Source organism: Euleptes europaea, chromosome 2 (assembly GCF_029931775.1).
Source record: "Euleptes europaea isolate rEulEur1 chromosome 2, rEulEur1.hap1, whole genome shotgun sequence".
NCBI lineage: Eukaryota > Metazoa > Chordata > Lepidosauria > Squamata > Sphaerodactylidae > Euleptes > Euleptes europaea.
Genome location: NC_079313.1, coordinates 88,905,210 through 88,930,408, shown reverse-complemented (window position 1 = coordinate 88,930,408; position 25,199 = coordinate 88,905,210). Strand labels below are relative to the sequence as shown.

At 45.5% G+C, this 25,199-nt stretch overlaps 2 protein-coding genes across 2 annotated transcripts; both read left to right on the top strand.

Annotated features, from left to right (window-relative positions):
- Positions 1-7,653: 7,653 nt before the first annotated feature.
- On the top strand, positions 7,654-14,790 carry GOLT1A (golgi transport 1A). Its single transcript, XM_056845449.1, has 5 exons — positions 7,654-7,678; positions 9,865-9,956; positions 10,614-10,792; positions 13,134-13,197; positions 14,702-14,790. The coding sequence occupies exons 1-5, from the start codon at positions 7,654-7,656 to the stop codon at positions 14,738-14,740; spliced, it is 399 nt and encodes a 132-aa protein (XP_056701427.1). The 3' UTR covers positions 14,741-14,790.
- Positions 14,791-22,510: 7,720 nt separating this feature from the next.
- On the top strand, positions 22,511-24,172 carry KISS1 (KiSS-1 metastasis suppressor). The gene is made up of 2 exons (XM_056844826.1): positions 22,511-22,624; positions 23,733-24,172. The coding sequence occupies exons 1-2, from the start codon at positions 22,522-22,524 to the stop codon at positions 24,170-24,172; spliced, it is 543 nt and encodes a 180-aa protein (XP_056700804.1). The 5' UTR covers positions 22,511-22,521.
- The last annotated feature ends 1,027 nt before the right edge of the window (positions 24,173-25,199 follow it).

Below are 25,199 nucleotides of genomic sequence, written 5' to 3'. Positions count from 1 at the left end.
CCTTGGCTGGCTCAAGGCTGGATAAGAGCACTCAAGCGGCCAGATCCACTCCGTGGGCCTTATGTTTGACACCCCTGCTCTATCTAGTCCAGTGTCCTGTTTCCCACAATAGCTGACCAGATGATCCAGAAGGCTCACTGCAGGGGCACAGCATCTAAAGCCCTCCCCCCCCCCCACAAAGCAACTGCTGTTCAAAGATTATGTGTATACCATGAAGCTTGTCTAAGTATCCTCTGGGATAAGAATAACCAACCTCTATATTCTCGCTCAGGGGCAATCACCAAATGGTGATCCAAGGGCTGAAAATATATGGTGCCTGATGCTTTCAAAAGTGATCAGGCTCTACTACAGTTTTGCAGCACAACATGAGCATGGATGGGGCATTATATATAGAACATATATATTGGAATCTCTCATACACAATTTCTGAAAACTAGTGTCTTAGAACAGATTTTACCACTAAAATTGAGTAGGGCCGCTGGAAGGAGTGGCAAATGAAATAGCTTCAGAGGTTACAACCATCGTCCGTTGGCCATTCCCAATGTAAGATCAAACTAGAAGAGCCTTCGCAAACTAATTTCCACATTTCTTTGCATACATCTGTAAGGAATTAACCAGTATGAGTGGTTCTACCATCAGACTCAGAACCCACAAGTGTATTTTTTCAAAGAGCTACCTTCCCTTTCATTCCATGGAGCTGGATTTTTAAGAAGCCTCGTGGCTAGCTTTTCAAAAGAACCCAGTTCCCACCTAAGCCAACTTTCTGGGCTCTTCATAGTGACACAGTGGAAGGTACTAGTGGCGTTGGTTCTTTAGACTGTACTTTGACTTTTCAGCAGTACAATAATTCTTTCGAAATGCTTCTATGGTACAGTCATAAGGTTAGTGACTCCATTCAGGGCCTGATTTTGGCACAAATATTTTATTCAAAAATCCATCACAACTAGAAATTCTGCCTCCATACCATCAGTTGAAATTGAACCATGTCAGCTTAGTAATGCTGCCATCCTAAAGCCACATTCATCAAGGCTAATTTGGACTGAATATGAGTTGGTTTTCCTGCTCCCAAACAGCCTCATTTTCAGGTGAATACCTCTGGTTGCTTTTGGTTGAATTGGGAAAGGCTTGCAAAGCGAGGGTTGTGTATGTCAATGAACCCTCTCTGAACAGCCTCCTAGAAATGGTCACCATCTTCCCTGTGTTGCATGGACCAAGGACCTCCAGTTTTTGGTGCCTGAGTCTTTCCTCACCATGCAACAATGAGGAGCAAGTTCAGTATCTGCAAAGTGGTCAAATAACTAGATGGCAAGACAATGGAAACAGGTTTAAGCCACAAGCACGAGTAAAGCGACAGCAGCAGACCCTTTCTTTAAATGAGGGTTTCCCCCAAGCACATGATTTAGTGCAAAAGGGGCATGCAGGTGGGGGCTGCTGAGCCCTCCCCTGCCCTCTACATACCTCTACACATCTCTTCCCCCAAGGTGCTTTTGTCCTAGCCGGGCTCAATTTCAGTACTGGAATCCAGTTCAGAGAAAAGTGGTAGGGGAACAAACTGCAGGGAGGCAACAATGAGAGGGAGGCAACTCTGTCTGTAGCCTGCACACGCCCTTTTTCACTTTTCATTGGACCCCACACGGTTTCTATGTGACTGAGGCAGACCAGAGACGGACTGGACACCTACGTGTATCGGTTCGCCTGAGGGATTAAATGATCTCTGTTCATGAAACGAAAAGGGGGAAATTGCAGAATCGCCAAGTGAACTCTTTCAAGGGGAGAGGATTATAATTGATTTTGACCAAGACTTGAGGTTGTCCCTTTATGTAGTTCTAATTTAAAGGCTTGTTTGTGGGATGGGGCTGACTCAGTGAAGTCTCTGCAAGCCAGCCACCAGTTCTGAATGATTCCTGCTCATTCATTCTAGAGAACAGTGGAGTGTGTTGGAATGGCACAGTTTTCTACACATTTGTTTTATCACCATAGTAGTGAGGGGGGTTGCTCTCCCTGGGACCCTTCTGAAATTTCCCCCTTTCAGTAGAAGCCAATAGGAATGATACTTCTCGGTAATGCCTAACTAACCCTCTCACATATCACAATGGAAAATTGTTGGCTGGCTGCCATTAAATAGAAATGTTCCCATCTCCCTGTCCAGTCGAAAGTATGAATCTCTTTTTATTATTATTACCCTTTTGGCAATATATGGAACACTCCAGGAATCAGAGTTTCAGTTCTTTCTCTCCTTCAGCAATACACACGACATTCCAAAATTTTAAACAATTGCTTGGCTCTGCTTCTAACGTTAACACTGTTTAGCTCATTAAAGTTGCCCTTCATTATCCTCTACATGCCTTAATATATGTTTTATGGAATTTATACAGTGATATGTGTTTTTATGTGTGTGTGCGTGTGTTCTTTTTTCACCATACTGTTTTGTTGTATGCTTTCGTTCTCTGTGTTCAGGGCCACCGAAGTCAGCCCTGCCACTGAGTTACTGAAAACAGAGTCACTTTGGGCAGTTTATCAGAATAATTAAAAAGAAGACATATTTAAAGAAATATATATTTTTTCTGCTTTTATTGAAAAAGCAAATTTATTTAAAATAAATTTTAAAAGCTGTCAATTTTAGGGAGCGACGCGTTTATTTCCCTGTTGTTGGATACGATGGTATTTTGTATGTCGGGGCCCTCTCCTCAGCTGATGCTGCTTGGCGGAGCTCATTTGAAACTAATGACGCTAAGCACATGCTTGAGGCTGTGGCCTGGAAGGTGCGTGATATGAAGACTATATAGGACTGTAGCCTATCAGGGACCACAAAGATTGTCTTGCTGGTACACAGCTATCCCACTGGGGATCCTTGCAATAGAGGTGGCTTTTTAATGCCAATGCCACTTTGTTTTTACCTCCCTTTTGTTCACGTGAATGTGTTTTGATGTGGTTAGCGGAGAGGTTCCCGCTACAAAGCAACTGGGGGGGGGGGTTCTCTCTTTCTTCACTGCTATCACTCTCCCAGCTGCTGTCTTTACCTCTGCACACCCAGCGTTGTTGGGGAGAAATGGACCTTTCGGAGGGACTTGCATTTCTCCGTGCTGTGAAGGCTTCCTTGAAATATTTGAATATTTGAAGAGTAATGGAGGGTAGTTCAATAGACAGGAGAGGAAGGAGCTTGACGTTAGCCGCCTGAAAGATTGTCCGCTTAGGCTTGATCCTCGCTTCCCCTTGCCCAAGTCACTGAGAGGCCTGCCCGTTCTACCCCTTTTGAGGACTTTTGAGATTAGCGGTCCTACTTGTTTGCTTGTTTGGGAAAGGTGCAGTGATCACTGTGAGTATATTAGTGGAACCACTATATATTAGTGGAACCAGTATATTAGTGGAACCACTTCACCGGTGTTTAAGTTACAGGGGTTGAAGCAAGGACTGTACCACTTTTTGCAGGCTCTTGGTTTCTCTTTCTGTCAAGAAAGTGTCGGCGTATATAGCCCCTAGTAGTCTCCCTCCCCCGGGTAATTTTAGCACTTCTCTCCGCCACTTAGGAAGGCTGAAATAAATGGCACAAAGGACATCAAGGAATGTTCTCCATCTCCTCTCACCAGCCTTCTGCTCGATTAATAGCTAGATAGAATCTGTGACCAAGTATTGCTAATGTCACTTTAAGCATTTTGAGGTTACAAACTGTGAGCTCTCAGCGGAGTACATTTAGGGTCACAGTTTTGCAGTATTGTGAATCATGTTTGAAACTATTTTGTTTTAAGGGTCTTTCCCCCCTTCTTTTAATAACATTTTCACATGCCAATGGCTGCACCTGTAACCAAGAAAAAAACTGCATTATTTATGCACATTATTTGGAGCAAAATTTTGCTAGCGTTAGATTTAAAAACTATCAAAGAAGCAATGTGATGTCGGTGTCTATTTTTTGTATAAAAGTGACCTTAGATTATGACAATTTAAAATTAGCAGTCTTGTTATTAAAAAAACAAAAAAACCTATGTCAGTGGCTTGGGGTTCCTCACACCAAACCAAGGGATAATCTTTCCAGTAATTAAAATCCACCGTGGCTTGCTTAATATTCCCTCCCAGCAACATTTGTTCTAGATGTAGCTACTTCAAAAGGTCAGATCTCACACAAGGAAAACAAAACAAAATGCATTTGTACCTTGCAAGTTTGTATAAAGCAAATAAAATAAAAATTGATGGTTTGTAAATAGATTGTATGTTTCTCTTATTCTTCTTGGGGGGGCTGTTGGGAAAGACCAATGGAGAAGGGTAGCTGTGAAATGCCCCAGAGATCTCTTCCTACACTGAATAGAGAGATAGTATCTTGCCTCTGATGCCACAATAATCTCTAATAAGCCAAAACTCATTTGAAAGTTGGATTTTGAAATGCAATAGCCTTTCTACTTTTCAAATATGCCAAATTAGCATAAGCTTGGGGGGGGGGGAGTGCATAAAGTATACTGCATGCGGAGCAGGGAAAGGATTATGCCCCATGCATTAAACGGGGAAAAATTGTTGTTTCAGGGCTATGTAATCCTTGTGTGATGTGTGAATGAGTTGTGATTGAAAGGGCCTAAAACCCCTAAACACTGAAGTCCATCCTACAATTTGCTGTTTCGCTTTGTTTTGTTGCCCTCAGGTCACATCTGACTTATGGCAACCCGGTTGGGTTTTCAAGGCATGAGACATTCAGAGGTGGTTTGCTATTGCCTGCTTCCGCATCACAACGACCCTGGTATTCCTTGGTGGTCTCCCATCCAGATATTTGCAAGGGTCAACCCTGCTTAGCTTCTGAGAGCTGACGAGATCAGGCTAGCCTGGGCTACCAGGTGAGGGCGCAATTGCTGTTACAATATATTCATTGTTACAGCTTATGATGTACAAGGCTATGAGTAATACTAAGATTATCTGCACCACAGGCCACTACGGTATCTTTATGCTTCTCAACCCAATGATGCAAGGCAAGCAAGTCGGGAAATAATATGGGCCCATACGAGTTTCCTATTCCATCATTTTCCCAATATGAAACTCTAAATATGCTAATCACTACTACAGATACCTTCAACTGATGCCTTTGTGTGGCCTTGTTAAAGATCATCATCCACAATATGAGGTTCATTTTTCAATTAAAGCACAAGTCTGTTCACCCATCATAATTATATGTATCCCATGGTTCACTGATCTCCAGAACATATGGAAAATCAATACCTAACACCATTTCCAGAATTTTGAAAGAAATGGTCAAAATAATGGCTTGAGTCATCACAGAAATCTTGAGAATAAACCTCAAAGGGTTTGCTGATTCGTGATTCATTTGCTGAAAAGGATTCCCTTGCCTTGTTGTCCTTTTTGTCAGGCACCAATGGGCAGCACATAGGATATGCCTTGTTGAGCAAGGTCTCTAGTGACTTCAGCAGCAACAGAGCTTATGGCTCAGCCTTCCAATTCCTCCACTAGCAGCTTACATAAGCACTGAGCATTCAGTCTCTGTACAAGAATGGGCCTATGCCCCAAAGTAACTGATTCTGCTAAGAATGCATCAGAGAAAATATTTACCGCGGTGAAAGGACAAAGCTTGTATGAAATGAAATCAGAGACAAGCAGAGCGGCTGACTAGGCCAGGAGAGCCAGGTTTTAGTCTCCATTCAACCGGAAACCTCCCAGGGCAACAGTGGATCAGTCAGTCTCTCAACCTAATCTAACTCACAGAATTGTTAGAGGAAGGAAGAGCCATGTTTTCCACACTGAATCACATGAACACATGAAGCTGCCTTATACTGAATCAGACCCTTGGTCCATCAAAGTCAGTATTGTCTACTCAGACTGGCAGTGGCTCTCCAGGGTCTCAGGCAGAGGCCTTTCACATCACCTACTTGCCTAGTCTCTTTCACTGGAGATGTCGGGGATTGAACCTGGGACCTTCTGCATGCCAAGCAGATGCTCTACCACTGAGCCACTGCCCCTCCCCATTGCTTGGTGACAAGATGGCAGTGTGTAATATAGCCATGATTAGATACATATCCTGTTTGGGCAATCATCATGTGTCACTTTGTCCTCTAGGCAGTCCCACTGTTCTAAAGATGGGTGTTTCAGCTACATTCCTTCCCGACTGCAAGTGGGGAAGTGGCACTGGAAAGAGCTCGTGGCGGTAGGGTTTCCAGCCTCAAAGTAGGACCTGGAGCTCTCCCAGGATTTATTTCCATGTTACAGGGATCAATGCTCCTGAAGGAAATGGCAGCATCAAATGGAGAACTCTTTGGCGTCACATCCCTTCCACCCCCAAACCCTGCCTTCCCCAGGAGTTTCTTGAGCTGGAGTTGGCAGAGGGCAGAGCAAAGAACTAGTGCTGGTGAACATCTTGTCCACACAAGTATTCCTTCCATATTTCCAGAGATATTCGTCTGTCTACTTCTGCCACCATCTTCTGCCAGCAGGTGAAGACGTTTTTGTTTCGTCCGGTGTTCTCTCAGTGATCTTACTGGTTTAGTTGTTTGTAATATATATTTTAGTTTGGGTGTTAATTGTTTTTATGAATTGTCTGTATAATGTTTTCTTTTAACTGTTAGCTGCCTTGGTGGACCTGCTTAGGCAGAAAGGTGGTATACAAATTTTGTTTAAAAAGAAGAAGTAAACCATCTTCACAGTTTTGATTGCAATGAATTCTGCCAGCCATGAGGAAATGCCTTGCCCAGAGTGACCTCCCCTCCCACCGTTGAAAAAACATACAGTCTGCTGCTGTCCAGGATCCTTTCTGAAGCAGGAAAACACTACAAAACTAGTAATTGCAATAGGAAAAAAAACACACAGGGTTGCCAACCTCCAGGTAGTATGCTTTGGAGACCTATATAGAAATCCTCTCGGTCCCTCTTTGAAATTGATATGATTGTTATAAACTTTTCTGATATGTGTAGCTGATGAAGCCATGTGCGAAACGTGTGCATGATCTAGACGACACGTCCGGGCACCTCTTCTGGCACCTCCTCACTGTGGTCCTCATTTTGGACATTTTGTGTCCAGCTACCGAGAAGTACAGGAAAGTCTTTCATGGACAGCTATATTGTTTTTATGTGATCCATTGGACAATTTCTTTTGTCATATTGCATATCTTGCTGGACTATTTATGCTAATTGTTTAAAAAAAACCCTGATTGTGTTTCCCTTAATTTTTGTACATATGTTCACTCCTTGCACTTACCTGCACCTTTATAAATTTATCTTGCGTTTATATTACCTTGTAGTGCTGTTTGGATCTTTTCCAACTTCCAGGTAGTAGCTGGAGATCTCCTGCTATTACAATTGATCTCCAGCCGATGGAGATCAGTTCACCTGGAGAAAATGGCCCCCTTGGCAATTGGATTCTATGGCATTGAAGTCCCCTCCCCAAACCCCGCCCTCCTCAGGCTCTGCCTCCAAAATCTCCTGGTATTTCCCAACCCAGAGCTGGCAACCCTACACACACAGGAAGTCTTCACAGTGACAAGCTGGTAGCCGCAAGAGACGTCTTCACTAATAAGAGGTTAATGATTTGCAGGGTGATGCAGAAAGACTAAAGGTCTTTCCAAGGTTCAACTGCCAGGCAGTGTGGTGTCCTCCTCACCCCTGCCCTGTCCTGACACACAGACAAATGAACATCTAGCGATCCCCGTCTAAGTCTTCAGCAGCGAAGATGATAGAGATCACAGAACTCCAGAGTGAGTAGGAATATATCCCACAGGTTGGGGAGAGGAGTTACTCATTTATTCACATAGAAGTGGTGTCATGTTAACCATGCAAGTGTAACTGGGTCTAATAGTAATCGGGGTTTCTCTTGCAGTTGCCAGCTCAGCTTGTCTTTCAGAGTACGTCACCATAACCTTACACTGTTGCCTTCTTTGCTAGGATTATTTTTTTAAACTGAATATTAGAGATGGTGTGAAGCTCTTTGCTTCTGCTCCCAGGGGAGAGGAGTCGGATGTTTTTTGACTTTTTCTAATCAACTTTTGCGAGTACCCCTGTCATACTAGAGACTGACCTCAGAGAAGGCCAGCAGGTGATGCTGCAGGGTCACACCATGTGCATACTATACACTTCCAGTATGTGGGGTTGAAGCATGATGGGTAGGGGGAGGAAGCATGGAGACTTTTCTGTCTTAGCAGCTGGGTCCTGGAGCTGGCTGAGGTTTCCTCCAGAGCAGGTATTCACTCAGCAGCTGGAGCCGGGATCTGCCCTTTGGGGCAGCACTAAGGTAACAGTCTGGAGTTTGCTGGCTCCAAGTTTGCAGATTTCACAAAGACACACTTAGGGTTGTGGAGATTTGAGGGTAGAACCTGCAGATGGTTGGGTTTGAGGACGGGAGAGACCTCCATGGGATATAATGCCATAGAATCCACCCTATAAACCAGCCATTTTCTCCAGGGTCCACTGAACTGCATCAAAAGTGGGGAGCACAATGTCTTTCAAGATCTCCACGCTCCCAGCCATAATGACGTCTGTCTTTTCAGGGTTTAGTTTCACTCTTAGCCAATTTACCACAGCAGCCAGCCGGGTATTCAGGTCAGGACCCCTGCTGTATCACCAGGGGATTCGGATAAGGATGTATAGAGCTGGGTATCATCCTCAAATTGATGACATCCATCCCAAAGCTAAAGACAATTTGTCGTAAAGGGCTTTATGTAAAGTTAGAAAAGTATGGGGGATAGGATTGCACCCTGTGGAACTCCACAGGATAGGCCCCACACTGATGACAAGCAGTCTCCTGCAGCAACCCTTTCAGTTTGATCTGTGAGGAATGATTTGAACCAGTTTAGCACACATCCTGTGATACTTGCTTCTGCCTCGAAATGCCTCAACAAGATGGCATGATCTACGGTATCAAAAGCTACAGATAAGTCCAATAAGAGCAACAAGGAGGCACGGCTTTTGTCTACACTCAGACGGAGGTCGTCAACTAAAGGTAGCAGAGCTATCTCTGTCCCATAGTCTGCCTTGAAGCCAGACTGAAAAGGGCCCAGAGCAGATTAATAGATCCATGCTTGAAGTTGAGAAATGGCTAGACAGGCACTGTTTTGTAAAGGGGTAAGTAAAACAAAAAATAGCAAACTTCAAGAAGGACAACATGTAACCCCCTGGTGTAATGGTGAAGAGCGATGAACTCTAATCTGGAGAACCGGGTTTGATTCCCCACTCCTCCACATGAGCAGCAGCATCTAATCTGGTGAACCGGGTTGGTTTCCCCACTCCTCCACATGAAGCCTGCTGGGTGACCTTGGGCTAGTCACAGTTCTCTCTGAACTCTCTCAGCCCCACCTGCCTCACAAGGTGTCTGTGTCGGGAGAGGAAGGGAAGGAGATTGTGAGCTGGCTTGATTCTCCTTAAAAGGTAGGGAAAGTCAGCATATAAAAACCAACTCTTCTTCATCCCCAGACCTGGCCATTAAATTTGGCTGAAGTTGGCTTTGCACTCAGCAGTTGAATCAGGTTACACCATCTGCTGTCCTCACCCAGCCCTTCTCTGGTCAAGGGGCTAGTAGTGGAGCTGGGACAGGAAGCGGCCAAGACTTCTGTGTTCCATAGCGGCCATGTAAATGAAAGAATACTTAGCTGGCTGTACTTTGGAGGCTGACAGGGCCACCTAGTGTACAGCAGACGGCATGAGAACATGGAGGTAAACAAGGTGACCCTTTCCTGTGGATGATAATTCAATCTGTGGAATCTGATGCATAGAATTAGACACAGCCTTGCCCACCTTTAGTCTGGGCTAAAAATACCAATACCCAGCTGAAAGTGAAGCCAAGGACCACACACGAGGCTGTTGAAGTGGCCCCAACTGGGACTTGCTTGCTCAGTTTTGGCCTTTCAGACTGCTGCAATTCTGATTGTGTTCATTTCATTTGTTTCAGAGATTGGTGTGGGACTTGTGGGGTTTGGGGCATTTTTCCTTCTTTTTGGAATCCTGCTGTACATGGACTCTGTGCTGCTTGCATTTGGAAATGTAAGTGCTTGTAAAGTTCCAGATTTTTGGGGGGGTCTCCCAGGGCAGATAAGAAGGTTTTGTATATGGTTACAAAAATACCAAGTCCCTGTCTGTTACAGATCTCAAATGATCTGCAACATCGTAAGGATCTTAAAGATCATTAAACCCACTTTAGAGAAAATTGAAACCCTTATGCTAAGGAAACTTCCTTGGAAACAGATTCCATTTTAATCAAATGAACTCTTTCCCAAGCAGATGTTTGAGCTTTTAATTGCATGATCTGAGCTAACATTCTTAGCAAATTGCAGAATTATCCTCTGTGCACTGACCAGTATATGCAGTGAATGAGGCAAGGAGAAGGGTATGGGATACTACATGAAATGAGGAAGATGATGTGGCAAAATCATGGTGCACCACGTTAGCCTGTGGTCAGAAACTTCCTAGGTCAGCAATGGGGTGGCTGAAGAATTCCTGCTAGGTAAAGGGAAGGTAACATTCTCTCCTCCAGTGAATGAGAAATCAGAATTAGGAAAAGGGATATAAAGGTCATAAATTTCCAACTCACTGTATAGGATCCTATGTACCCTTTATCCCAATACCCATGTGAGATTGTATTATATTGGTTGTCGGTAATACATATTAACACATCTCAAGGGTTGTTGCTTTTCTCCTTAGATCCTGTTCTTGTCTGGTCTGGCCGTTATCATTGGACTAAAGAGGACCTTTGGCTTCTTCTTTCAGAGGCAAAAGCTTAAGGGGACCTCTTTCTTTTTGGGAGGTATACTCATTGTCTTGCTTAGGTGGCCTGTCCTGGGCATGCTACTGGAGACCTATGGCTTCATCACGCTCTTCAGGTGACTCATCCACTAACATTTCTATAGGAAACTCTGTACTGTGTGCTGAGCCAGGGTGTTCTGAGCTTGGGCTCGTCATTCTCCCTCTCTCAGCCTGGCCTACCTCAGAGGATGATTGTGATGATAAAATGGAGGAGGAAGAGAAAACCATGTGGGCTGTACTGAGCTCCATGGACAAAGAATAATAGGCAGAAGTCAAGCCAGGATCATGGATGGCTTCATCCGAATCCCCTCATTCTAAGATCTGAGTTCAGTGTCCTGAGCTGGAAGCAGGAACACAATGGACAGCCATCACAATGCAGTATTAAGTTAACAGGCAGAAAGCCTGGCCAATCCACAACTTCATGCTCAGACGTAAGGCTGATGCAGCATACCTCTGTTCCCTTCAGCTCAGTGTTGAGCATGCAGAATCTATGGCCCAGCCCCAGCCTGACAAATAGCAAAGGTAATAAGCTAATTCCTATACTTGTGCAAATCACTAGGGGCTCCCAATTCCCATATTACCACTCCCTATAATATCAGAATCGGGAATCCTGTTGGGGAGGCAGGAGTGGCTAGGGAGGAGGGAGCACTCCCAGCTGGTCAGCAGTGCACCTGTCCTTTCAACTTTGAAAGGCCATTGTTTTCAATGGGGCGGCAGCTTCTACCCCCACTGAAAATAATGCCCCTTTAAAGAGTAAAGAGCAGGTACACCACCAAGCAGCTGGGGATAGGGTTGCCAGGTCCCTCTTCGCCACTGGTGGGAGGTTTTTGGGGCAGAGCCTGAGGAGGGCAGGGTTTGGGAAGGGGAAGGACTTCAATGCCATAGAGTCCAATTGCCAAAGCGGCCATTTTCTCCAGGTGAACAGCTCTCTATCGGCTGGAGATCAGTTGTAATAGCAGGAGATCTCCAGCTAGTACCTGGAGGTTGGCAACCCTAGCTGGGGAGCATGCTATAGTAATGGCTGGTAGACCTGACCTCTTGACTGTAGTGGCCAGGTCGACCACCCACAGCAAAAAGATCTATAACCAGCCCCAGGTCTGGACTTAACTGCTGGGCAAGGGTCTTCCCCCATTTATGGCCCTGGTAGAGGCTCTGGGGCCATGTTGTGCCCCACTGGTGACCCTGGAGCTGGGTTCCAGGCCAGCTCCTTTAAAGCAGAGCCCACTCCTTGAACAGTGGCTTTCCATGACTTACAGGGGCCATATTCAGCTAACAAATTCCAGAGAGGTAGCCATGTTACCAAGTCACACATTACAAGGTCCTTGTATCTGCCACATGGCAGCCACAAGAACTTTCAGTGAGACAAATGCTTGGAGTTCTGGGCTTTGGACTAATTCCCGTGGTGGGGGGCCTGGGGGGGTCACATGGAGCAGGACTGCAGAGCACTGGGAGAAGGGGCTTCAGCTTTCCTGTTTTCACAACCTGCAACAGTTCCTGGGAGCCTCTATTTGTCCCGCTGGGGAAACTTATATGTAGCTATCAAACTGGGTAAGTAGTGGCTTCCCAAGGCATTTTCAGATCAGGTAAAAAAGTATGGGTGAGGGAATATGTATGCCCCTTCTCCTGGTGTTCCATAGTTCTGATCAGAATCAGGCTCACATATACCTGGGAATTAAGTTCTCAGCATAGTACTCCCAGACCGCATCTGTCATAAGAACACAAGAAAAGCCCTGCTGGATCAGACCAAGGCCCATCAAGTCCAGCAGTCTGTTCACACTATGGCCAACCAGGTCCCACAAACAAGATGACTGCAGCAGCATCCTGCCTGTGTTCCACAACACCTAATATAATAGGCATCGTCCTCTGATCCTGGAGAGAATAAGTATGCCTCATCACTAGTATCCATTTTTACAGTCCCACATGGTGGATATGATGACCCGAAACTTAGCTAAAGTGTGAATCAACTCAATTTAAGTCTATTGCAGGAAAACCAAACAGAAATCTCATGGTATCTTGAAAACTAACCAGTCTTTATTCTAGCTTAAGCTTTTATGGACTAGACCCCACCTCTCCAAATGCAACATCAGATATAACATATTCAGACTGATAGTCATCACATGTAATAGTCAACTACTTAGGACTACCTCCCTGCAATACTTTCCCCTCTTTCAGGGTCCGTTCCAGTCATGGCTGGAGGTGAAGTGGCCAGCAAGGAGGAGGACCTTGAGGAAATGAGCCTGCAGGCAAGGGGGAGGGTTGTTCATTTTTCTTCCGTGTTCCCTGTTTGCTTTTAAGATCAGATCCTATATCTTTTTTCTAAATGACTCAGCATCTGAAGGAATTTGAGAGTGAAACTAAGAATACCTGCAGCAGCCCTGATTTTTCAACAGTGACTAACAAAACCTTCTTTGTTATCAGGAACTTCTTCCCAATAGCCTTTGGATTTCTGGGATCATTGGTGAATATCCCATTTTTGAGCAAGGTAAATCAAATTTGGGTGAGTCACATCCTCCTGTGGGAAAGGAAAAATCCTAGCTAAGGGCATTAAGTTTAGCAAGGCACTGGTGAAAGAAGCACCTGTAGAAGTGACTCAGATTTTGTAAGCAACTGATAGTGAATTATTTGTGCAAGAAACACACTTCGATGTCTAGTGCTATGATTAGCACTTACGTGGCACTAGGCTGACCTGGGCTTGCTAGACAATAGCTACTTCCACATGGGATGGCAAAAGGAACCCCCCCCCCCTGGAAACCGTGGCAGCCAGTGTGGGAGTGGATGGGGACCTCATCTGCATGCTCTGCCCGCCTGTTGCTCGCAGCTGGTGCTGCCACACTCTCGCCCATTCCCTCCATCATGTTGGCTTAAAGCTGCACTGTGACTCAGCTGTGAAGTAAAAAGCCTAGCTAAAAGTGGGAGTTTAGCTCTACCCCTCCCCACCCCCTTGCACATGGACACTCCTCCCACAGCCACCCCACTGTTCCTCCTATGAGATTTTCCAGCTCAGAGGGGGAAACCCTAAGAGCCTCACAAGTTGTGCTTGGACTGTGGATCCTCCCAAATACTGTGGGGACAGCCAATGTCCTGTCTCATGGTTCATGGGGAGAGAGCTCGGCTGGGGAGCAGGCATGGTGCTTGCTTTTCAGTGTTCTCGTTCTTCTTTTCATGGTGCATTATGTGTGCTCCAGGACTGAAGTGTATAAATACACAGTAAATAATACATTTTAAGAAAGAAAGGACATGTGGAATGATAGTGTGATACTTTGAGAGGTTGAGGGCCATGCTTAGTTTTTCCCCAAACAATTGGTTTTTCTTCTCCTAAAAATATAAAAGACTTCATGATCACTTATGATTTGTGCAGCGGCTAGAATGTCGCTTAGAAAAATAGCATAGAAGAGCAGACCAATGTAATGCATGTCACCAGTGATCATAGACACTAGCTGACAGGTGTCTACGGCATATAACCTCAGGCCATAAAGCACTGCAATAGGACACAAAGTCCTAGTATGTTACATTTATACACACAAATGAACTGGGGGAAAGAAATCTAAATCCCCCTTCTTAAGTATGGAGAATGCCACATACACAATCTGGCATTAGCACAGTATACTCGACTGAAGGATGAGCCCACTATGGGATCACCTTGGAAGTAGGCACAGACAAACCAAATAATCTCAAGCCTGTTTTCAATCACCTCTACTGCTTGGGAAACCATAGCATTCTCATTGATATCACTGGTGGGGGGCAAAGGGTTCCTGAATTGCCTATGCCTACACTCACAACATTAGGATCCCATGCATCCTGGAAACTTGCTTCTCAGAATGCATCCAATGTGTCAGGGTTGGGGGAAGAAACATCATTCCCAGGGTGAATGATATCCTACTGTGATGTACCCTAAGAACTACCTGGCACCTTGAGAGGAAGAAAGAGCTGATGGTAAGAGCTGATGGTAGAGAAGAGCTGATGGTAAGAATGACTTCTTCTTGTAGTTGTTCCAAAAACTTGGAGACACCAGCTCCGTGGTATAGCCTGGATGGACAGTGTCAAGAGAAAGACAGCATCATCTTCGACAAGCAAACCCTCCTTTTTATGCAACTTGTTGTGTTCGCAGTGATTTTTCCCTGGGCTGCTGAGAACTACCACGAGCATCCAAGACAAAGATGCCCTCTGAGAGTCCCTCCCAATCCACACATCACATGAAAGTAATTTGCATGATGTCCCCAGCTCTGTAAACCCCTTGCACTGTGGCCATGCCCCCCCCCCCGAATGCTGTTACCCTATTCCCTTCTCTTGGCAGACCTGGCCCATTTTGTTCATTTAGAAGCCCTGTGTGACTAGCAATGGGAGCATTGGCAGGCTCATAGCCCAGTGGGAACTGTAAGAATAGATTAATTGTATGAGCAGTCATGATTGCACAATGGTAAAGGGCCAATCAACAGCCCTCTGTACATGACAAATGAGCATAGGTGCAGTGAACATCAAAACGGTATTCCCTCTAGTGGTCTAAGGCCTTCCTAAATCAACGTTGAGGATTCTCTTGTCAAATGGTTCCCAGTCTTCAAACAGATACATCAGTTTGGGATTGTCACCTTTCAATCATCAGCCATGGAATGGATTAGCAAAGTACCCACATCCATTTATTTCATTAACTTGGAATATGCACAGATTTCTTTCATCCCTCTTAGCCCCTGGTCAAAGTAAGTTTTGGAAGTTTCTAAAGCACTACATCAACCTGTGAAACTGGTTTACTAGAGGTAACAATGGGATGAATTTACCCACCAGGGTAAAGTTGCATTTTTCGTTCTAACTTCAAGAATCTCTGAAACAACTACCATTTGTCTACAGCTCCAGGGTAAAGGCATACTAAAAAATTGCTAAAAAATGGAAATTGCAGGGATTAATTTAAGTAATTTCCCCAACATCCAGTTCAAGGGACAAAGCAGTCCTTGTAGAGACACCTTCATAATTTGACTTCCTTCTCTTGTCAAATACAGTCATAGGCCTGGCTGTAAAATCAGCTGAAAGACTAGAAAATAAAATAAATTCCCAACAAACAAGATCATATCTGTCAAGAGCTATGCTTGAGGCAGGGAGAGGCAATAGGAAAGCTTTTCACAATGACTTGTTGTTTTAAGAAACTGTACTTTGGACCGCTGTTTATTTCAAAACAAACAGCGCAGTAGATGACTATCCATCACTACAACTATTTTGTGTACTTTTTATTTAACAAAGCCTATACAAGTTTAATGCCCTGTCCTGGATGGCCCAGGCTAGCCTCGTCTCATCAGATCTCACAAGCTAAGCAGAGTCAGCTTTTGTTAGGACTTGGATGGGAGACCACCAAGGAATACCAGGGTCTCTAGGCAGAGGAAGGCAATGCCAAACTACCTCAAGTCTCTTGCCTTGAAAACCCTATGGAGTTGCCATAAGTTGGGTGACTTGACAGCACTTTACACACACATACATATTTAAAGTATAAAATAAACTATTTATCAAAATGTCTTATTTGTTTAAAAAAATAGATAAAACTAAAGACAATTTTTGCAATAGTAGAAGGGGTGGGGCCATGCGGAAGCAAGGGTCTTAACTGGGTGCCACCACTCAGGTTCAAGGGCTTGACTGAGGAGGGTGCCTGGGTCCTTCACACCTGATATTCAGCCATACAGCAGGGTCCCCACTCCCCATTCCTTCCTGCATATGCTCTTTCTCAAGACTCTGTCTCCTCAGCAGCAACTGGCTTCCCTCTATTCCCCCACCCCCGTCTTCATCTGAAGCTTGGAGGGTGGCCGGAATTGTATTCCTGCAGAAAAAATTGCAGCAAGGCCCTAGGGAAAGGCTGCCTTGATGCCTACAGGCAGCTCCACACCTCAGAGTGAGACCTAGAATGAAACTGGAGAATCTGTGGTTCACCGTCATTATCTGCATACGATCAGTGGAAAAAAAACATCCATTACTTGCAAAGTGCCCAGTTAGAGGGGACAATCCTTGCTATAATCTTTATCTAAACAAATCATCTCTAAATATTCTTTGGACCTGTATACTCATTCTAGCCAAAATTAAATACTGTCACAAATATAGTATGAAGCTTGGTTAACTCAAGAGTGCTAAATGCAGTACTATCTTATAACATTACAGTTTCTGTTTATGCAATCTTTATGAAACATATACACAGCTGGGCTTCTGAAGATGACCGTAGTGGTTGGGTAGGTTCAGATGGAAGTATACAGTCCCATATGAAGTATGTCCTCTCCCTCCGGCAAGAAGTCTGAAAGAGCACCACATTGCAAAAGAGTATTTGGGTCAAAAATTTGATATGCTTGGGCTGAGGTGAATGTACTGTGTGATGTATTGTGATTGTTGTTGTGGGCTTAATATGGTTTTATAGTTCATTGTTTTATTACAGATCAATTGTTATTTTGATATATGTCTTTCAATAGATTTTTAAAAGAGGGATATACATTCTTAAATAAATAAATATAAACAGAAACATTGTTTAGGCGTACAAATTTCCTATCTCTAGCTAGATACACTGCTCTTTAGAAGAAACAAGCAATCCCTGTAAGTGCTAGCATCAGAACAAGTGAAATCAATTCCTCTTTCTGTTCCATTTTAAAAAGTGTTTCTCTTCCTACATGATGGAAGTTAGAATAATTCTGTACTTTTCACATCATCCCTAGCTCTGTTTTTTATGCAAGGGGTTGATTCACATACCTCTCTTATTAGTCTCATATGTTTCTCTGAAATGTTTTTGGTTGTAAATCTCCCTGTTTTCTATTCCATAGGCTGCTATTGATTCCCTTGATGCTTGGCAGAAATTAAGTTTATTACAACTTTCCTTGTTACATCATCAGTTCATTCCCATTTGTTCAGCCTAGAAAGGTTATCTTGCTCCTTCTTCACCCCAAGCACAATTCAGCAACTCACAAGCTACTCCCTCGTCCTGTTATTTGTGCGTGCGTGCACTCCTTTCCTGGCACTCACTTGCTGAACAGTGCGTTTGAATTCTTCAGGAGAATCACAATAATAGACCTCAATAAGAAATAAATTATTTTTAAACAACTCTTAGGCGTTTTAAAATGGCAAATGAGTCACAGGATTTAAAAAAAAATCAGATTAGAGAGATTGTTCTGGGCTAAGATCTCGTTCATTTTATCAGACGCAAGCGCCAACCGTCATGACCGAAGCTTCAAAGATACAAGTTGCTAGGTGGTTTTGTTAGAGGTTCCCCTAGGTCCAGGGCCAGATGACAAATGTGTTTGTCAAGACTGCCACAGATCTCCATCAGACTGTGCTTCTTCTGGCATAGTTCTTTCAGGTCCTAGTACCAATGCTCATATCCTGTGTCATCAGTGGGATGAGCAAGATGACCTAGTGGTGTATCATGTGCAACAGAGGCCATCCCACCACAACGGATGTCCATCAGCCGTCGCTTAACTTGTGCCACATATGGGACAGGTGGGTGGCTACCTGCGCAGTAACTAGGATATTGTTATTGTTTTTTTAAATTGTTTTCGTTTTAATTTTAAATCTAGAAATTACTACTCAAAGAATCTCACATTTTTTAGAAACACCGAAAAATAGAGCTGGAAGGGATCTCAAGGGTCATCTGGTCCAACCCTCTGCACAATGCAGGAAATTCATAACTACCTCCTCTCCACCACTTTCTCAGTGATCCTTGCTCTATGCCCAGAGGAAGGCAAAAAACCTCCAGGATCCCTGGCCAATCTGGCCTGGAGGAAAATTGCTTCCTGGCCCCAAAGTGGTGATCGAGGTAGGGCTGTTGATTCGGTTCATCCCGAACCGGAAAACAGCCGAATTTCCCCTGATTCGGCGGTTTTTAGTTCGGATGGAACCGAACTCAAAAAGGCGGGAAAATGGGGAGCCGAATTCAGCGAGTTCGGGGTGTTCGGTGAATAAATTCGGCAAATTCGGGGTTCGGCGCAGCAGCATAACCGTCAGTTAGTAAGCAGCATTCTCCCCCGGCCAATCGGTGGCCAAGCTGGGTCTTCTTCTGGCCAATCAGTCGCAATTGAGTGCATGAGCTCACCTACAATAGGCAAATCAATTTTCAGCCAGGCTAATTAAAACTGAGGGGCACGCTGTGCAAGATCAGCTTCAGGAAAGCTGGGCAAAACCCCATCAAACTGAATAACAGCAGAAAGAGAGCATATCCGGAAGGCTTCAACACATGGAAAGAGTGGGGCAGAAGTTTTAAAATCAGAGTAAAAAAAAAAAGACAATGGCATGCTGGCAAGCTGTTGGCAATCAGCCTCACCTCACTGATGGTATCCCACCAAATGTTCACTAGGGAATTTTTTCACGGAGGATTGCTGCGGATTCACTTTTGTTTTGGCCCGGTTTTAATTTTTGATTTTTCATGACTGATTCGAATTGAAGAATAAAAACCGCTTCATCCCAGCGTTAAATCAAACCTGTTTTGCTCCATTCTTTGTTGTTGCTGCACAGTTTTTGGTTCAGATCTCCATGGAAAAAAATGCCTTTGTTCCTTGGTTCAGATCAATTGTCCCTGCCCATGCCGGCTAATTTCTCCTCCCCCAAGAACGGCGATTGGCTGGGGGAGTTTCGCACTCAGACAAGAATACCGCCCCTTCTCTCCCTCCGTCCCGGAGGGAGGCGGGCAGGCAGGTGGCACGCCTTCCCCGCCCCTCGCCCGTTATGGGCCTTGGAGCTGGGCCCACACCTCCAGGGGGATGCCGGACAGACGGCTCCAGGGGGAGACCGGCAGGGCCACGCCATGTGCGCCTCACGCGCTGGTTGTGGTGGCAGCTCGGTCTAGGGCAGCTGGACCTGCGGGGGAATGTTCAAGGGAAGGGGCTGTTGGCCCCCCTACCCCAGCGGGGAGGGGGGATTTTTGAGAATTTGGATGGGAAAAATGTGCATCCTGACAGTGGAAAACCCAAGGCAAAACTCCCTCCCATCACTCTTCTGAAGAGGGTGCCTATTATTTTGGGTGCAGTGGAACACAGGCAGGATGGTGCTGCTGCACTCGTCTTGTTTGTGGCTTCCTAAAGGCACCTGGTTGGCCACTATGTGAACAGACTGCTGGACTTGATGGGCCTTGGTCTGATCCAGCAGGGCCTTTCTTATGTTCTTGGGGGCAGCCAGTCTGCTCTGGGTCTCCCTCCTCTCTCTCAATGCACTGGGGCCGGATCGGGGCCGGCGCGCAAGCCAGGGGCCTTCTTTCCTCTTCCCCCCGCCATGCACACTGGCTGGATCGGGACAGGCACGGCAGCCAGGAGCCCTCCTCTCCCTCACGATGCACTGGGGCTGGATCAGGGCTGGCGCGCAAGCCAGGGGCCTTCTTTCCTCTCCCCCCCCCCACCATGCACACTGGCTGGATTGGGACTGGTACGCCAGCCAGGAGCCCTCCTCTCTCTCATGATGCACTGGAGCTGGATTGGGGCGGGCGCTCAAGCCAGGGGCCTTCTTTCTCTCCCCCCCCCGCCATGCACACTGGCTGGATCGGGACTGGCATGCTAGCCAGGAGCCCTCCTCTCTCTCACAATGCACTGGGGCCGGATCGGGGCCAGCGCGCAAGCCAGGGGCCTTCTTTCCTCTCCCCCCCCACCATGCACACTGGCTGGATCGGGACTGGCACGCCAGCCAGGAGCCCTCCTCTCTCGCGATGCACTGGGGCCGGATCGGGGCTGGCGCGCAAGCCAGGGGCCTTCTTTCTTCTCCCCCCCCCGCCATGCATACTGGCTGGATTGGGACCGGCACACCAGCCAGGAGCCCTCCTCTCTCTCACGATGCACTGGGAGCGGATCAGGGCCAGCACGCAAGCCAGGGGCCTTCTTTCCTCTCCCCCCCACCCGCCATACACACTGGCTGGATTGGGACCGGCACCCTAGCCAGGAGCCCTCCTCTCTCTCATGATGCACTGGGGCCAGATTGGGGCCGGCGCGCAAGCCAGGGGCCTTCTTTCCTCTCCCCCACCCCCACCATGCACACTGGCTGGATTGGGACCGGCACGCCAGCCAGGAGCCCTCCTCTCTCTCACGATGCACTGGGGCCAGATCAGGGTCGGCGCGCAAGCCAGGGGCCTTCTGGGGGGGACATACTCTGGGAAACTGCTTTAATGCAAGAGGTTTACAGTGGCCATTTATGCACAGGAGGTTTTTCCTTGGAATTGCCTCTCTCTAGATGCACATTTTCCCCATCCAAATTCTCAAAATTCAACAATCAGCCCCTAAGCAGAGTTTTGAGAATTAGGATGGGGAAAATGTGCATCTAGAGAGCGGCAAATCCAAGGCACTCCTCTTGAATCGGCACAGGTTGGAGCTGCTCCATTCCCACTTTCAGCTAAACACTTCTCTGGGCACATGGATGCAATTCCTCCCCCCCCCCCCCAAATCCTGTCTGTCATTAAAGGGCAATGGGTTCCACACGTATAGAAAATAGAGGGAAGCTTTGAGGAAAGTGCTGCCTTGCCCCTCCACCCCCCATTTGGAATCTGACTGTTCCAAAAGCAGAACAGAGCGAGGGTGGAAGAAAAATACGGGAGACCAGAGGGACTGGTGCTTGTTTTTTGCGCTGGGGCTGTGCCCACAGAGGTGAACCGCACAAGGTAATCTGCTGGGTGGAGTTGGGGCGGAGTTGGGGGCGGGCATAAACAATGAGCTTGTTGGAAGGGGAGGCCTCCTGCAAAAGGGACAGACCAAACCGTTGTCAAATACAGCGTGCTTTGTTCCCATGAAAAACCAAAACTACATTGAGATTGACGGGGATAAATCACAGCCATGAAAAAAACATTTAAATCGGGTTTCTTTTTGGTCCGTGGCAACAGAGCATCAAAACCTTCTGTGAAAAGTGGGCCTAATAGATTTGCTTCCGTTGGAGGGGTGAGGAGCAAGATTCTGTTGTCCTGCTACAAAGGCAAAATTGGCCCTGCACAGCAGCCAGGGGAAACAGATCTGCCGCTTCTTTCTAAAGTGGGATCATTTATGGGGGGGCGGGAATTACCAAGAAGAAAGGCAAAGGAGGGTCCAGCAGTGCTGATGTCATCAGCAGTTCATAAAATAAACAGAAGGGGTAATGCTGTACTTGAAAGAGACCTGAACTCTCGAGCGGAGCAGTTCTCTCGCTTTTCCGGTGATCAAATAAAAGCAGCAGAAGACCCTTGGCAACAATTCCCAAGGAATCAAGGTAAGTAGAGGGCAAGGGCAATTAAAATTATGGCTGCACTCCTATACACACATACCTGGGAGCAAATTGAGTTCAATGGGGCTTACTTCTAAGTAAAAGCGGGTAGGGTTGGACTCCACAGCTCCTCGTCTTTTTCATTCTGAAAGATAATGTGCTACTTTTTTAATGAAACAAATGCATTTTTAATTTCATGCATTTCTGATGCCCCAACCTCACCACTGTCAAACAGGTATGATCCATAAATATGAAGGTGTCGGTGCAGCGGAGGCTGTAGCAATATATGACCCTGTCAGTGTGTTTTTTGCATGGCCAGAGAGTAGTATAGTGGTTATCGCCTCTGTATAGGACTGGGGACATCTGGGTTCAAACCCCCTCTTACCTAAGACGCTTGCTGGGTGACCTTGGACAATCCACCCTCTTTCAGCCAATCCTACCTCACAGAGTTGCAAGGATGATAAAATCAAGAAGGAGAGACTCGTGTGGGTCCCCCTGAGTTCTTTGGAAGGTGGGTAAGATAAAACTGCAATGGATAGATAATGGCTGTTGCAAAACCATGCATTCCCTCCCCACTTTTAGCTGGCAGCTCCTTACAGCATTTCGACCTTCTTCTCCATCTGCTATTTCAGATCCGATCCAGTCCAGGATGAGCCTGTTCAGTTCCATGCTGCTGTTCCTGCTTTTCTTCAGAGCTCATTTTGGAGAACCTACAGACAACTTTTCTGTTCTTAAAGATGCCTGGCATGAAGGTACCAAGTGGGATGAGCCGGTGGTAGTGGTTAAGAGTGGTGGACTTTAATCTGGTGAATCTGGTTGGTTTCCCCACTCCTACACATGAAACCTGCTGGGTGACCTTGGGCCAGTCACAGTTCTTTCTGAACTCTCTAAGCCCCACCTACCTCACAAGTTGTCTGTTGTGGGGAGAGGAAGGGAAGGCAATTGTAAACTAGTTTGAGACTTCTTAAAGATAGAGAAAATCAGGTATAAAAACCAACTCTTCTTCTTCATCGTCATCACCTTGCAGGTTCAAGGAAGAAGTTCCCATTTCACATGCACACATGCACTCAAGAGCTATTGCAAATGTAAGGTGGAGTCTATGCATGAAATTGGGATGGCTGGTAATTCTGTAGCACACTAATGGTGCAATCCTAAAGGCTATTCAGTGGGGCTTACTCCAGGGAAAGTGATTTTAGGATTGCACTGTTCATGTGAACTTTCTCAAGGCATAGCAGTCAGGTTCCTACAGGCAGGGAGCTCACAGATGCTGAATAAAAAGGGGACCACCACTAGCCCAGCTGTCATGTGAATGTGTGTCAAAATGTTTAATTCTTATCCAAATCGTGAAAATTTTTAATTTATATATATTCTTTTAAATTAACATGACACAACTTTTAAACAATATCAATGTATCCGCTGTAATATTGCTGTTATGTTCTTAATTTTTATTGGCGCAATGCCACAATAAATGTTTCTGATTCTGATTCTGTCATGTGAATGGATCCTACAAGAGAGATTCCACCCAAGGAACATAGCCAGATGATTATGAGTTTCGGGATTAGGAGTGTTTCAGTATTTTGAACCCTGGCATCCTGGCATGTGGGTTACTTTAACATGCTGGGAGGACCCCACCATCCCACTGGTAACCAGCAGTGTGATATCCATTGTTCACGTTGCTGGTTCTCAGGAAAGAGTACGTGGCTGTCTCAGGGTACCCTTTTAATTTACTAGGGTGCTTTTCATGCTGCTCACAAGTTTCTAGAGTTTCTGATGGGGCGACAATTAATTTGAGTAATACTTCTCTTCCCCCAGAGGGTGAGTCTCCAAAAGGTTCAGTAAAGTATCTCTCTGTTTCCTTAGATGAACTTGCCAAAAACTTTGGCAGCCCAATCCACTGGGCTAACACCATCCCATGTCCTGAAAGGCAGTCAAGCTCCGGGACAGCAGGTCTGAAATCCACACCATCCCTTCTGTGCAAGCGTCAGGAGCCCCAAATGCAATCATGGCAAGGAATGAGTCCGGTGAAGAGCAGAGTGATCTCCATCCCTCAAGAGGCACGGCTTGTAGAACTAGAGAAGGAGCTCTCCACCTACAACTGGAATTCATTTGGCTTAAGATATGGCAAGAGGCAAGCGGTGAAACCAAGATGCAAATATGATGACATGGAAGAACTCTGCAGAAGAAAGTGGCAGGGAGAAGGTGGAACAAAGAGCAGAAGAAAGTATCCATTTGCTCAGTATTGTGATGGATTCATTCTTCAGAGTTCCAAAAAAATGGCTGCAGTAAAAGACAATGCCTAGGACCCTTAATTATTAGAAGCTCGCAAGATATCACATGCCGAAATTTCAGTAGAGAGGTAAAATACATTTTTGTTTTAAAATAAAAATTTGTACAGTGCTGGTCATTGTTTATTTTCAAAATGTCAGATATCATAATTATATTAAAATTGAATTATGTTTCACTGATTTAATAATTGTGACTTTTTGCTTTTAAAAAAGCGATCCAGCAACAAAGTTGAAATTGCAGATGTATGATGTAAGTTTTACTAATATTTATTTATTTGTTTATAAAAAAATTATGCCTCCTCTCCAGGGAACCTGCCCAAATAACAGAATAAAATTTAAATCTGAGTGTTGACTTTGTGATTTGTACTTTAGGATGCTTTTGTTTAGCATTTTGCAAAAACAAGTTCCCAGCCAGGAAATCACAGCACACGTCTGATAAAAAAAAGTCCTTGTGGTGGAGTTGGAAATGGCACAAGAACTATGGAATGTGTAACCCAAACTGCTCTTAACTTGGGGAATTATAGCAGCAGTTGGAAATCACAGAATATTTATTTATATAGCAGAATCACACCCAATGTATACCAGAGTTGTTTTCAGTACCCCTGAATAAAGGCCGGCAAATGGCTTTCGGATTAAGAGAGTTTATATAAGCAAACGTTCAATGATGCATACACACATACAGAAATCCCTAAGAAAGAAAAAGGTGGTATATACAGAGACGGTTCTAAGGTCGTTGGTGGGTAATACATTACCAAATCCAGAAGATGTCCGAGTTCCATGGCAGAGAGGAATGAAAAGGGGGCAGAGGGAGTCCCCTGTATGTTCCAGCATGGCTGCTCACTCTGGCTGAGTGACAGTCAGTATCAGAGAGAGAGGAAGAGAGAGCCCTAAGGACTTTTGGGGGATTCAATTATACTTTACTCTGGGGGCGGGGTGGTGAGGGGCTTCTGGGGGGGGTAGAGATTACCCCAGATGGCTCCTTCTCAAAACAATGGGGATCAAAGACTTCTTGTGATGTGGCAATATTATATGCTATCCTGAC

What these genes read in the sequence shown, in the direction of transcription:
- KISS1 (XM_056844826.1), top strand. Translation starts at nt 22,522, where the DNA reads ATGAGCCTGTTCAGTTCCATGCTGCTGTTCCTGCTTTTCTTCAGAGCT. An exon ending in TAAAGATGCCTGGCATGAAG is followed by an intron (nt 22,625 to 23,732) that starts GTACCAAGTGGG and finishes CTGTTTCCTTAG; the next exon opens with ATGAACTTGCCAAAAACTTT.
- GOLT1A (XM_056845449.1), top strand. Translation starts at nt 7,654, where the DNA reads ATGATAGAGATCACAGAACTCCAGA. An exon ending in GGCTTCATCACGCTCTTCAG is followed by an intron (nt 10,793 to 13,133) that starts GTGACTCATCCA and finishes CTTTGTTATCAG; the next exon opens with GAACTTCTTCCCAATAGCCT. An exon ending in ATATCCCATTTTTGAGCAAG is followed by an intron (nt 13,198 to 14,701) that starts GTAAATCAAATT and finishes TTCTTCTTGTAG; the next exon opens with TTGTTCCAAAAACTTGGAGA.